The sequence below is a fragment of the Mustela nivalis genome (genome assembly GCF_964662115.1).
Source record: "Mustela nivalis genome assembly, chromosome: 8".
In the NCBI taxonomy this organism is placed as follows: domain Eukaryota; kingdom Metazoa; phylum Chordata; class Mammalia; order Carnivora; family Mustelidae; genus Mustela; species Mustela nivalis.
The window spans coordinates 6,893,472-6,906,438 of NC_139027.1; the positions used below are offsets into that span (position 1 = coordinate 6,893,472).

A 12,967-nucleotide genomic window follows, 5' to 3' on the forward strand; every position below is an offset into this window, starting at 1 on the left:
AGTGTGCTTCATGGGTTACGGTTTATAACACTTTGGATATACATGTGTTTTGTATCACAATGTCAAATGTATTTCTTCCCGTGGGACAAAGTACAACATATGAAAACACCGAGATAGCATTTTGGAAACCCAGGGAGGCAATAAAACCAGGGGAAGAGAAAAAGCAGAGCCCGCACTTCTCAACTCCATGTCCTGTGTTTCATTACTTTGAGGAAGCAGTCGGGTGTTCTCCAGAAATGATGGTGGGGTGGGGAGGCAGGACGGAGAGAAGGATCAGGCCAGGCCACTGGGGATTAAGAGATTCAGGCAGAACGAAGGCTCTGAATCAAGAGTGAGCTCGGTATGTCAGCACAGACATTCAGAACAAGGCCGGTGGGGGTAGTTCACTTTGGTTCAAATCTTGCTTCTTATTTCAGGAGGAAACAGAAGCAATTGGAAGGGAATGTCCACCTGCCTCCTGCTCCTTATCTGCCTACCCACCACCGACCTCCCCGAACACGCCCGAGTACCCTGCCTCTTCTCCCCCTACAACCTGCACCTGTGTCTATGGAAGGTCACTGCCTCGACCTGTGTCCTACACCCCCTCCCTCCTTCGCTACTGTGCTGATTCTAAACTACGTCTACAGATCCTTTTTAGGGCTCCCCGAGCTAGCCAACACAAATACGGTCGTCCATTAAATTTGAATTTTGGATAAACAGCAAATAATTCTTTAAAGTATGGCCCATGTGATATATGGAACTCACTCTGGTAAGTCACGTGTTCATCTGAAATTCAAATCTCACCAGGTGTACCGTATTCACTTCATTTAAATAATGGGGCCTAATGCCCCTGGCACTCAGAAGATGGCGTTTAATTCCTCTCCCGCTGAACATGGGCTATACTTGGTGACTCTCTCCTAATAAATGGGAAAAAGAGTAAGTGATGACGTCTGACCTCTGGTACAGGTGATAAAAGCACGGTGGCTTCCATCCTAGTCCCTCACGTCCTTGGACACCTCTGTGGGAAGTGGGCTGCTGTGTCGCAAGGAGGCTCCGGCAGCCCCATGGAGAGGTCCACGGGGCAACAAACTGAGCCCCCCAGCCTGAAGCTGGGCATCCGAGCGAGGAAGGGCGTCCTCCAGCCCAGGCAGCCTTGGCTGACGTCTTGATTGTACCCTCGTGAGAGACCCTGCATCCCAGCCACCCAGCCAGCCTGCTCCTGAATTCCTGACCCGCGGACACGGTTGGGTAACTCTGTTCTTTCAAGCCACTAGGTTTGGGGTAATTTGTTACACAGCGATAGAGACCTACTGCCCTTACTTACGGTGTCACTCTAGTAACTGTCTTCTCTGATGTCAACACTTCTTGCTTTTCCTGGATGATTCCCAGAAACACACAGACATGCTGGGGCTTCTCCTGTTTTAAAGAAAACCCGGTCTTGATCTCACAGGTCCCATCCTCTGCTCCCTTATATCCAACAACTGCCAAGTGTTGTCGACCATCCCTCCTTCCGATTCCCTTTTCCCTACTGTCCTGAGCTACTCCAGGGAGGCCTTCCAGCCCGGAAACGGCTCTTGTCGACGGAGAACTGCCCCTCTGGTACTGAATCCAAAGTTCCATTTAACTAGTCATTTCATACAAATTTATTAGATAGCAACTAGGTGCCAGCCATGGGGCTGGGTATACAGCAGTGAACAATACAGACCAAAAAAAATCCCTCCACTTACTGAATTTGCATTCTGGTGTGGGGTGGGGGACAAAAACAATAAATAAACAAAAAAGGCTCCATGAGTATGAAGGGATAAAATACTATGCCTGGAATCAAAATATTTAAAAGTAATGGGGCCAGTAGGTAAGCATAACGATGAAAAAAGACTTGTTGTTAATTACTGAGGTGGGTGATGGGCACACGGGAGATCATGAAGCTGTTTTTCTATTCTGGTGTATGTCTGAAATTCTCCATAAGAAGAAGTCTTCTACGAACTCACTGTATTGGGTACCCACTGCAGTAAAGGCGTGGGAAGAGCGCCGCGGGCAGGGGCAGGACTGTTTTACACAGGGTGGTTGTGCCCTGAAGTGTGACACAGACGTACCAACAGCGGCCGACGGAGAGCACTGCAAGCAGAGGAAATGGATCTGCAAGGCCCTGGCTTAAGAACGCCCAGAGTGTTCTAGAAGCTCCAAGGTCAGGGCAGTGATGACAATTTTATTTCTGGATCTGTCAGAGAGAGAGCGTGACAGCACAAGCAGGGGAGCAGCAGGCAGAGCGAGAAGCAGGCTCCCTGCTGAGCAAGGAGCCCGATGCAGGGTCAGGACCTGAGCTGAAGGCAGATGCTCAACCAAGTGAGCCACCCTGGCATCTAGGAAATTCTTAATAATCAGAGTTGTAGGTGTAATAACACTCCATAAATGGTACTGAAGAGAATGTCATTAAGATTAGTCTGATTACGTGGCAAGGTATTTGCCTCTGCTCTTTTGACAAACGGTGGATAAAGCTAGGAGGCTCAACAGTCAAGATTGCAGAGCTGGTGGGCAGCAGGGCCGGGATCGCACCCTGGGCCGGGTGGTTCCGCTGCCAGCGTCCCAGGCCCTCGCCCTGGCCACACCTGGACACACAGCCCCGTGTCACAGAGCACACGATCACGCCCCGCGAGCTCGTGCCACTGCGCCTGGGACTCAGCGCCATGGCCTACCGGCTCCCCACGCCACAGGGAGGCCCCCCCACGGCCCCCGCCGAGAAGGAAGGAAAGGGAGAGAGACGCCCCGGGAAAGCCAGGCAGGTATGCGGCAGCCCCGACCCCGGGATACAGGTCTGCAGCACAACCGCCCAGCCCTGGGGACACACTCCGGCCAGCGGCAGCCTCCCCGACCTTCCGAAATCCTTCCCTCTCAGGAAGCCATCAGCGTGCACACAGAGACAAGCAAGAGCTGAGGCCCCTTCCTTTGGGAGGAGGCAGGGGACGGGAGGCCAAAGGAGCAGAGAGCGGAAACAGGTGAAGCCTCTGGTCCCGGACCACAAGCTGGTGGGTGCCCAGGTAGCTAGACTCTGGTGACGGTGTCTGTCCATACACAGAAGCCACACACACACCAGACACAGCACGTCACAGACACATCACACACATCTCACACAAACACACACACACACACACCGCAAAGCCAGTCTGTGAACAGACTGCACCTCTCAGAAGTGGGCATATGTCTGTACCGAAGCAACAGAGATACGACAGGGACAGAAGGACGCCAAGGAAAGAGAGTGGGGGAGACCTGAAGGCCTAAGGAGCAGCGCTGCAACAGGGGGAGGAAGAGAGGAGCGCGACCCGGCAGAGCCTGGCGCCGCGAGCCGGCTGCGGTGAGGCCGGCTGCGGTGAGGCGGGTTGCACAGCCTGCAGCCGGGTCCCGCCGGCGCGCTCTCCCTCTGCGCGGAGCGCATTTCCAGCCCGATTCCATCATTTAGCGGCCAAAGAGCCCCCGTCCCAGCTGTATGTAAAGAAACACACCCCCAAAATCACTGATTCCTGAGAACTAGGGAAACCGAATTCAATGTTCAAATTAACTCAAAAATGGCTCTTTCTCAAAGAAGCTATTCAAATGAAGGTATTTATTTTTATAAATGTTTTCTCCAGCCAGTTTATCTCAAAAAAAAAATCTGTATTTAATCTTGTAAAAAGTTAAGAGAATGACCAGTAGCTTCCATTTCTTAGGTATTTACTAAATTATATTCTTTTTATAAAAATGTTTTAAACCGCCCCCCAACACAAACAAGTCACAAACTACCAATACAGAAATGCAAACACGGCCCGCACGACAGCTCCGGTGAGACAGGAACAGGTTCCTGGGGGTCAACTCCGAAGGGCAGCAGGCCCCGCAAGGAAAATGCACCTACAACAAGGCCGATCTGCATTTTTACAACAGGATAACCTTCCATTTCATGGTACACATTTCACAATGACAGAAAACCACCACTGGCCTCACTTGATTAAAACCGGAGGGAAAACAGACAGTGTTTACAGGGAACAACGACATACAGACAGTGCCCCGAGGTCATGGGGCGACGCACTGCCCAGTGGGGGTGACTGGGCGGTCTCCAAGTCTGCTGTAGAAGGCATGGGGACAGGTGCCAAACCTTTACCGTGCCCAGGTACCAAGAGTTTACATGAACTGTTCCGCGTGCTGCCACGACGGTCAGTCTGGGCGCTCCTCCCGAGCCGTGGGCAGCACGGAGTCAGTGGAACGGCCGGCCCCGTCTGTGTCTGGACTTCAGGTGACCAGCTGAGCGACGGAGGGTTTTCCTTTCTTGTCGGTGCAGCTTCTCAGCCTCCTGCTGCTTCTTCTGCTGTTCGGACTAAGGGAGAAAATTACATGAGAGAGAAAGAGAAAGAAAACACTGACACCCCCTTCTGTAACCGTGAGAATACCCCCGTCACACCGCGAACACAGCCGGGCAGAGGGAGCAAAGCTGCCCGGGGGTCTCAGGGCACGTAGTCTGGCCCCCAGACTCCGCTCCCGCCGGGCCGAGCCGGGCATTAGCAAGGACCAATGGTTTATTTACGTTGCCCCAAAGACAGACACACACACACACACACACACACACACACGAACAGTTGCATTTACAGAAGGCGTATTGTAAGCCACCACAATTAAGGATCAATCACCAGAACAGATTCCCAAGAATCGTTGGCTGTTTTCAAAAAGTCCAACTCCCTTGGGAAGCCCAAGATTTGCTGTTGTTAAGCCTGGACAAGGGCTCAGCAGACAAGTCGCCTGCAGGTCCCCGGCTGGCGTGGGCACACGGGCTCCCGGGCTGACTGATCCGAAGGCATGCCTCCCGTGGGGACGCTCGTGCCGGCCGAGCAGGTGGCCCCGTCCACCCCAAGGAGGCCTGTGGCTGTCAGCAGCAGCTCTCAGAGAGAAGAGAGCCAGCGCAGAACCCACAATGGAGGTCAGAGCCGCCTGGTTTTCAAAGCACATTTGATGGTTCTGAGGGTACCAACTTTTGAATGCAAAGCTCAGAAAGATATTTCCAGCCGCTGGAACTGCACAAAAGGTAAACTGAGAAAGCACTGGTGGGGTATAAGTTCTAAAACCTGGAAAGTTTGCCTTTTGGTCCCCTTATGAGACTGCTTTACGCTGACCTGTGTTACTCTGCGCACCTAAAATCCTCCTTCGTATTCTGCTCTTGAAGGAGATGTCCCCGCTCACCTCCAGCGGGCATTATTTCAGATTTTAAAATAAAATGCTGCGAGGTAAGGGAGTAGGTGGGGACGGAGAGCGATCCGCGAGACTGGGGCTCTGAAAAATTCCTTAAGTGCTTTTTCTGAGTATTACTATTCTTCAAGAGTCCTAATAAATCCCACCCCGTCGGCTCCTCCTGGCATATCCCCACAGCTGCCGCTTGGCTCCACCCCCTGGGCAACAGCTGGTCCGTTTTCAGAAGTAAAAAGGGTCAGTCTTCCAACTCTTCAACAGCTTCCCACAGTCCCACTTGGACTTCGGTAAGCACCTCACACGGCCCTCCGGGCTGGAGCCGCGCCGTCTCCGCTCTGACCCTCTTCCCTTTGACCTCGTCCCACACACACGGGCTCTCGTTCAGATCCTCAAGCAAGGCTGCCTCAGTGCCACCCGCTGCCTGGCACTGTGCCTGACCCCTCAGGGTTCCCATGCAGCTTAGAGACCCGACCTCACAGCACCTCCCCCTCCCTAGCCCTACGGTCTGGGTCCGGCCCCACCAGACGCCCTCACAGCGCCGCGTCCTCTGCTGGAGCACCTGCCACACCGTACGGACACGGCCGGGTGTGTCCTTCTTTCAGCAGACGGACAGCTGCAAAGAGCCCCGTCTGTCTCGCCCTGAGTCTCCACAGCACACACCCCAGGGTACACACTTGTTGATGGGACACCCAGAAACCCGGAGGAGCCTGCACACGAGCTCACCGAACTATGGTATCAGGGCCCTGGTAGGATCAATCTGCACTGGTGACTTAATATTTGGTTTCGTCACGTTATGAAGTATCCCCCAAAGGGTCTCCTGTCCACATGATTTTGGAAAGCGACAGGCCGAATAAAGATGAACAGGTGCGGGAGCTCGTCCGTCGGCGTGGACAGCCGTCCTGGGCGTGTCCCCGCGGGTCTGCTGGGGGAGCAGTCTCCCAGGAGCCCCTCTCCGTCTGCAGCAGCATGTTTTGCAGAGTCCTGCCAGGCCTTCCCCACAAAGGCAGGAGCCTCCAGAGGAGCCTGGAAGCAGCAGTGACTGTCCACAGACAAAGCCCCATGCGGAAAGGGACGCTCACCAGCCTCTCTCTGGCAGGCCGCACCAGACGACATCCGCGCTACGTGCCCAGTCCCGTATGACCGAGAGGGCAGGTAGCTCATCAACCAAGTTTCCTTTCCCTCTGCTTCGCCATCCTGCCCCAGCTGCTCGCCCACTGTCGCCAGCAGGCTGGCCCAGAGAAGGGGGGTTGCGAACATGTGTCAGCCCCACGCCTTATTAGAAGCAGCCTGGCCGGTGGTCTGGTGAGAAACTGCAGTGCAGGAAACCTGAAAACCGGATTTGGGCCTTAATCCTAGTTTTGCCACCGAACAACTGTAAATAATACTAAAGCACGAACTTTCCCCTTACATCCAGTCAAGCATTAGAAAGTATACACAAGGGGTGCCTGGCTGGCTCAGTCGGTAGATCATGTGACTCTTGACAGTGGGGTTGTGAGTTCAAATTCCATGTTGGTAATAGAGTTTACTTAAAAAAAAAGTATACACAAAAATCCTGGGAAAACCTGAGATTTCACCTAAATCAATCACACACCTAGTATCAAAGAAGATTTTTACTAGACACTAAACAAATCCCTAATTATTCCTAAACATGAGATTTGATAGTTACAATTTTATTGCTCTAATGATACAAACAGGTAAAATCAAACATAAATTGCTATAGTTCCCCACACAGGTTCACAGCCTCTAACGGACCCCACACCATGGGGCCAAGCACCTATTAGTGCTTCTTTGGTTTTTTGCAAAACACTAATTTTAGAGGCATCTTATTTTCATTTTATCCCAAATTCTAAGCCCTGGACATTCAGGGCTTTCACTTTATAAGGATGCACTGAGGTGGCCCAGCAACCTAGAAACCCCACAGCCCGCTCCACACCAGCACTGCCAGCTCTGGGTCGCTGAGGGCCCACCTCCGTCAGGACAGCAGGGACCCCGCTCGGGCTCAGCCTCCACCAAGCTGTGGGCTCGCTCCCAGTCCCAGAGGGGCTCCGGCTGCAGGAAAAGTGCTAGAACAGGAACATGGCTACCTCAACAGGGGACGAGCCTGAGAAGGCCATGCTGAGGTCAGTCACATGCATGGCGCTACTGGAAGCCCATGTTCCTTTCCTGAATTAACAAAATCGCGTCGAAAAACTTACCCTCTTTAATGTGAATGTCAGCTGTTTGCTGCCGACTGTGGTGTCTGCTACGCTCAATGTGCCATTTTTTGCTTCGAGTTTCAAACGATCTTCAAGTGTTTTACTGGAGGAGATTTAAGAGAATGACACATTAATTAGCATTATTTTGATTTGGCATTTGAAACAAGTTTTAATTAGAACAAATGACATGAAGAAAATCTGTTACACTTATGGGAGAGACAGAAAATGGCATTCCCGGACCGCGATCGCGGGAAGAACAGGGGCAGACCGTCATCGCTCACGCTCAGCAGCTACACAGTAGAAACAGCAGCTGCTGAAACACCCGCTCATTTAGTATTTCAAATGGTGGTTCCAAATAGATTTTCAAGAGCCGCTCCTGATCTCGCTAAATCACATTTCTGAAGCCACCATGGGAGGAGAGCTATTTCTGAAGCCCGTGATGGACTGGAACGGTCAGTGGCACGGACATTTCTGGAGTGTTCTGTATAGAGGCCCCGCACCAGGCAGGCTGCCGAGCGCTTCACGCTCCCGCCGCCCAGCCACCTCTCCGAGGGAAGACTCCGGGCAGGTCTTCCAGGTGAAGCCAGGGAGAAGCGCCATGCGGGTCCGGAGGCGCCCTTCACCCGCCCTCAGCTCCCTGGGCAGCTCTGACGCTTGGAGAACCGGCCAAGGCGGCAACACCCATGGGTGCCCGTGATGGAAACGGGAGGAGGGGGCCCAGGAAGCCAGAGGAAGAGAACATAGTTCTCTCTTGTCTGCTGTCCCCTCTTCCAAAGAAAGGTTAACGCTTCCCATTCCGATCCTCCTTGTACAGACCAGAGTTGAGTGTGCCCTTCTCAAGTGACCCTGTAAAAACACCTGACTGAATTTAGAAATGGCTAAATTGGGCGAAGGGTTTGCTTTTGCCTGAAATACAATCTTCATAACTAACTACTGAGCAGAAGCCTTCTCCTAAACGGCCTGCAAGATAAAGCGATGCCCCTTTGAAATTCCGCAGGAAATGTTTGATGTCCGCACCAGGGGAGACTTATCTCCGGTTTACGACGAGCAGTAACGTCCCGAACACGCCTTCTTTACCTAACTTGAGACGTGAAGTGGTTAGCATGAAAGTGGCACTCTTTTCTAAGCAATAATCTTATTAAGAAGCACTTTTAAAGTACTTTTCATCTTCAAAGTGCTTTACAGACGAACTAATTAATCCTTTCAACATCCCTGAGACACAAGTATTTATCCTTTATAGATGGCGAGAAGGGAGGCCGGGCGCTAAATGACTCGCCCCAGGCCACGTGAGGACTCCAAGTCTAAAACCAAGATTCCAATTTAAGCATTTCTGGTTTCCAGGAGTGTGTCAGACCAAACTTGATTTATACCATTTTGTGCAGGAAATGCGTCCACAAAGCCTTCCAAATGACAAGCTTCCTCACGACAGCTGGAATGGAACGAAGCTCTGGTTTAGTTTGGCTTTTTAGCGAGAACGCAGACGTCAAGTGTCAGCGGCTCCCACGCAGAGGGGAAGTATGTCCACCTAAGCGCATTCCTGAGCCTGTCCGTGCCCTTCTCGCTCTTTCCTTTCCTGGCTTCCGAACAGCCACGGAGCCACTGAGACAGGGTGGCACACAGCAAACACTCATTTGGGAGGAAAGTGACTTTTCAAGTAAATTGTGGGCAATTACTACTCTTTTAAGAATGACCTTATTTCCTCCATGATAGGGTATATGAATTCTGGTTTTCTCTCAATGTACTTTCAATGTGCACTTGTAAAAACTTGTTCTGTCTGGGCTGCATGGAAAGACGAGCAGAGTTTTAGAACGAGCCATGGCAGAAGATCAGACACAGGCACTGAGTGCGGAGATTTCTACATTAAAGCGAGTTCCACTTCCCTCCCTTTGAAAGTCGGTTTACGGTATGTGGCTGCTAACCAGCAGGTCCTAAGCCAGCTACTCGAGAATGAATCCAGCCAGAGCCGATTTAAGCAGCAGACAGACACCTGAAAACGGTCTGCTGTAATAGAAGAACAAAATGCAGAAATCCACCCAGTGTGACATCGATAAGGAAGGTTAAGAACTTTAGAGAAAAAAATGCTACAGTCACATGAGGACCAACCCCCCCACCATTTTATGGGGACTGCTAAGAAGACAGATGTGGGCTTCCAACCTTTGTCAACTTTCCAAAGGTTGAAAGGATAGAATTTTCTAGCACAGGACAAAGGACAGGACTAAAGGGGGGAGGGAAGAACCAGAGTTCTCAGAAAGGCTATCTTAAAAAAAAAAAATAGGCATGAAGTACAAGGGGAAACATCACATTAGATATTTATTTTATGCCCCAGGAAATAATGTTACTCAACCGCGTTTTTTAAAAGCACTGTGTGGAGGCAGGTGCGTTCGTTCAGCATTCAGAGGACTTAACCCAAAAGAAAGGTTAAGTCCACAGTCCACACCAAAGGGAACAGGCAGGCAGTGGACAAGCGGAACCTACAGCGAAAGAGCAAATGTGAAACACTCTGTTCAGAGCCGAGTACCTTCGACGGGTATTTACGGAGACCGCGCAGGTCACCGAAAACTCCATCTCAATGTCTCCTGTCTGTCTGCACGTTCCTCGAAGCGCCCGTGTCGGGAGATGCGGACGAAAGTGACCAGCCTATCTGTGTTCGGCATCGATCAGCTCTACTCGGAGTCACAAAGATGCCTGCCGGCCCCTGCTGCCGTGAGTGTGCGGAACAGGCATGCTGGTAAGAGTGCAGAGAGCTTGAAGCCTCTCTCCAGGGCGATGTGACCCCTTGTGATCCAGCAAGTTCTGGCACTGGGTGGCACAGTCTGAAGAAATCCCTGCACAGGTGTACGGATTCCTAACCGGAAAAGGGGAAGAGGAAAACTAGGAACAACCTGAACCTCCCAACCGAGGGAACGCTGACACATGTTATGGCCCGTCCGCCTTATGAACCAGCAGTGCAGCGTGTGGGGAGGCCCACAGGCACTTGCAAAGAAAACTTTTCCACGCTCATCGCTGCGTGTACAGAGTGGCTCGCTGGCAACGGGATCGGCAGGGACATTCACATCCAGGAGAGGACAGCCAGCACTGCGCACACGTGAGCGTGCACCCACAGGAGCCCCTGAATTCTAGAAAGGCACCCACAGCAGTGACCTCTGGGAGAGAGTGTGGGGGTAAAAGGGAGACTTTCACCTGTTATTCTACATTCTTAATGTATTACAGTGGAAGAGGCTTACAGGTCACCTGAGTGTGTATCAACTTGAATAAGAAGAGATTTGGTTTTCTAAGTGCACCTTTGGAATTAAACTGCTTTCAAAATTATATTTAAAAATGCTTCTGTTAAAGTAAGACCATGTTTGGGGAGCCTGGGTGGCTCAGTGGGTTAAAGCCTCTGCCTTCGGCTCAGGTCATGATCTCAGGGTCCTGGGATCGAGCCCCACATCAGGCTCTCTGCTCAGCAGGGAGACTGCTTCCTCCCCTCTCTCTCTGCCTACTTGTGATCTCTATCTGTCAAATAACTAAGTAAAATCTTAAAAAAAAAAAATAAGACCATGTTGCTTCAGCTCTCACCCACCGGCAGTGAGGAAAATCAGCTGAAGAGTAAAACGGGCCACAGCTTGTCCACAAAGGGATAAATTTGCAGGCACGATAAGCAGCGACCCAAGGGGTACTAAAGTCACCTGGGGAAGAAGATGAGCTCCTCCAATGCAGGAAATGGCTCTGAAATCTCTGAATGTCCAAGACAGACCACAGGCTAGGTGCTTCAAAGAAGGCCTTCCCACCTAAGGGCCACCTGGCAGGGCGGGGAGGGGAGACGGCCCCAGCTCCTGGGCGCCTGGAAGCCGTGTCGTTCTAGACCTCTCCTCCAGGCTCCCTAGCATGTCCCCACCAGAGCCTCCCCAGTTGGCCGCTGCCCCGGGTACTGGAGAGGCCCACTGCCCAGGCTCCTGACAGGCCTGCGGCATGAGCTGCCCCACTTTCTACCCATCCATCCTGACGGACTCCCCTCGGGCTGAGGGTGTACCCCCATCCTTTCTGAGGCCCCCTCCTTACCCCGGGCCCATCTCCTCCCGACCGCTTACTGAATTCAGCTGTCCCTTCGGTCTCCTGCATTACTGTCTGTTTGCCACAGGTAACCCCTCCCCGCCCACTGACACATTCTAGCTCTCCTAAGCCTACAAGACCTTCCCCATCAACCTGTTGGCTTTGATGCCTTCCTTTTTCTGCCAAACTCCTTGGAAGAATCATCCACATCAACGGCTCACAATTTATCATCTCTATTCATTCATCCGTCCGTCCGTTGCCCTCCAACACTTGGGCTGATGCCTGAAGAAGCTGGTCCCGGCAAGACGAGAGTGGCTTTGCTCTGTCCCGTGGCCCTCGGGGCTCCCTCTGACATTTGCGCCACACCCTTTCTCCCTGCTTTCTCCCTGCTTGGCTCTTTCCAGCTTTCCGCCTCCAACTCTGAAAACTCCTCAGTGATCTTTACTACCTCCTTCTCCTCCACTTGTCTTCCAACTGGAACCCTTAGCCCTTGGCAGTCAATTTCACTGGCGACACCTATAAAACAGGCAGCAGTGCTCTGTGTGCAGGTGTATCGTTCTAAGGACAGGTGTGCGCTTTTTACCACAGACTCAAAAAATACCTGCTGCTCGCCAGGGGCTCCCCTCTTCACCCTCACCGCACTCTGCACACTTCGAGTGGGCCACAGCACGCGGGACTGCTTGCTCACCCCCAGGTCTCTGGCCCATCCCCTGGGTCTCAGATTCCCTACTGAACGTCACCAAGACACGCGGCACTGCACACTTCCTGTGCTTGCAACCTTAAACCTGGTTTTCACTCCATCTCCTTGACCTTGGTGGCAACATGGCCAGATAGTTCAACACTGCCTGACCATTTCTTTCTCCTTTGCTATTAAGTTAGTAATCAAACAACCTTGAGCTGTAAGCCCATTTTCCTCTCTTATTCTTAGACAGTCTTGTGGATAATTTGGCGCTAAGCTGCCTGGTCCCCCCTGTCCCACAGTTCAGGCTTTTATCATTTACTTCTGACTGAACAGTCTTGTTAGCTAAGCTCAGGGGCCCCTCCCTGCAGTTTCTCTCTCGAACTGAGATATTTCATGACCAGTTTCTGGGAAAGAGGGACTTTTATGCCTCTAAGTTTTTATTTTTATTTTCTGTAACAAACATGGACTGCTATTATGTAGGTATTCACATGATTTGGGGATGGGGTTGGAAAGAGATTTGCTGCTGGTAATCTCAGTGGCTTAGCCGTGTGTGGGCCGCTCCCCCGTCACTCGACACGCTCCCGCAGCGCCACGACCACATCCCATGGCTTCATGCAGTGCTCCCTGTTTGCCCGCCGTCTCCCCCCCGCCTGCTGTGGGTGCTCAACCTTTTGTCTTTGTCTTCGACCAGTGTCAGTACGACCTCTTGTAAAAACTTCCTTCAGTCTCCAAAACTTAAACCCCTTCCTTTCTCGTGCACTGTCCGCGTGGCCCTGCGCCGTCCAGAGCAGCGGCAGGGGCGGGGAGGCTGCAGTCCTGGGGGCCGCGCTCGCCTTTCCAGCCCCGGCTCCAGACGGCACTGCTCACCCCGGGC

General features: G+C 52.1%; 1 protein-coding gene across 2 annotated transcripts in view; it reads right to left on the bottom strand.

Annotated features, from left to right (window-relative positions):
- Positions 1-3,562: 3,562 nt before the first annotated feature.
- The window catches only part of NOL10 (nucleolar protein 10), an 86,596-nt gene continuing 77,191 nt past the window's right edge, over positions 3,563-12,967 (bottom strand). For both annotated transcript variants that reach the window (XM_082745485.1, XM_082745484.1), the window contains 2 exons: positions 7,380-7,482; positions 3,563-4,321 (listed from right to left, as the gene is read on the bottom strand). In XM_082745485.1, the coding sequence (XP_082601611.1) occupies positions 4,202-4,321; positions 7,380-7,482 (223 nt within the window). In that variant the 3' untranslated portion in view covers positions 3,563-4,201. The remainder of the gene's footprint in view (positions 4,322-7,379; positions 7,483-12,967) is intronic.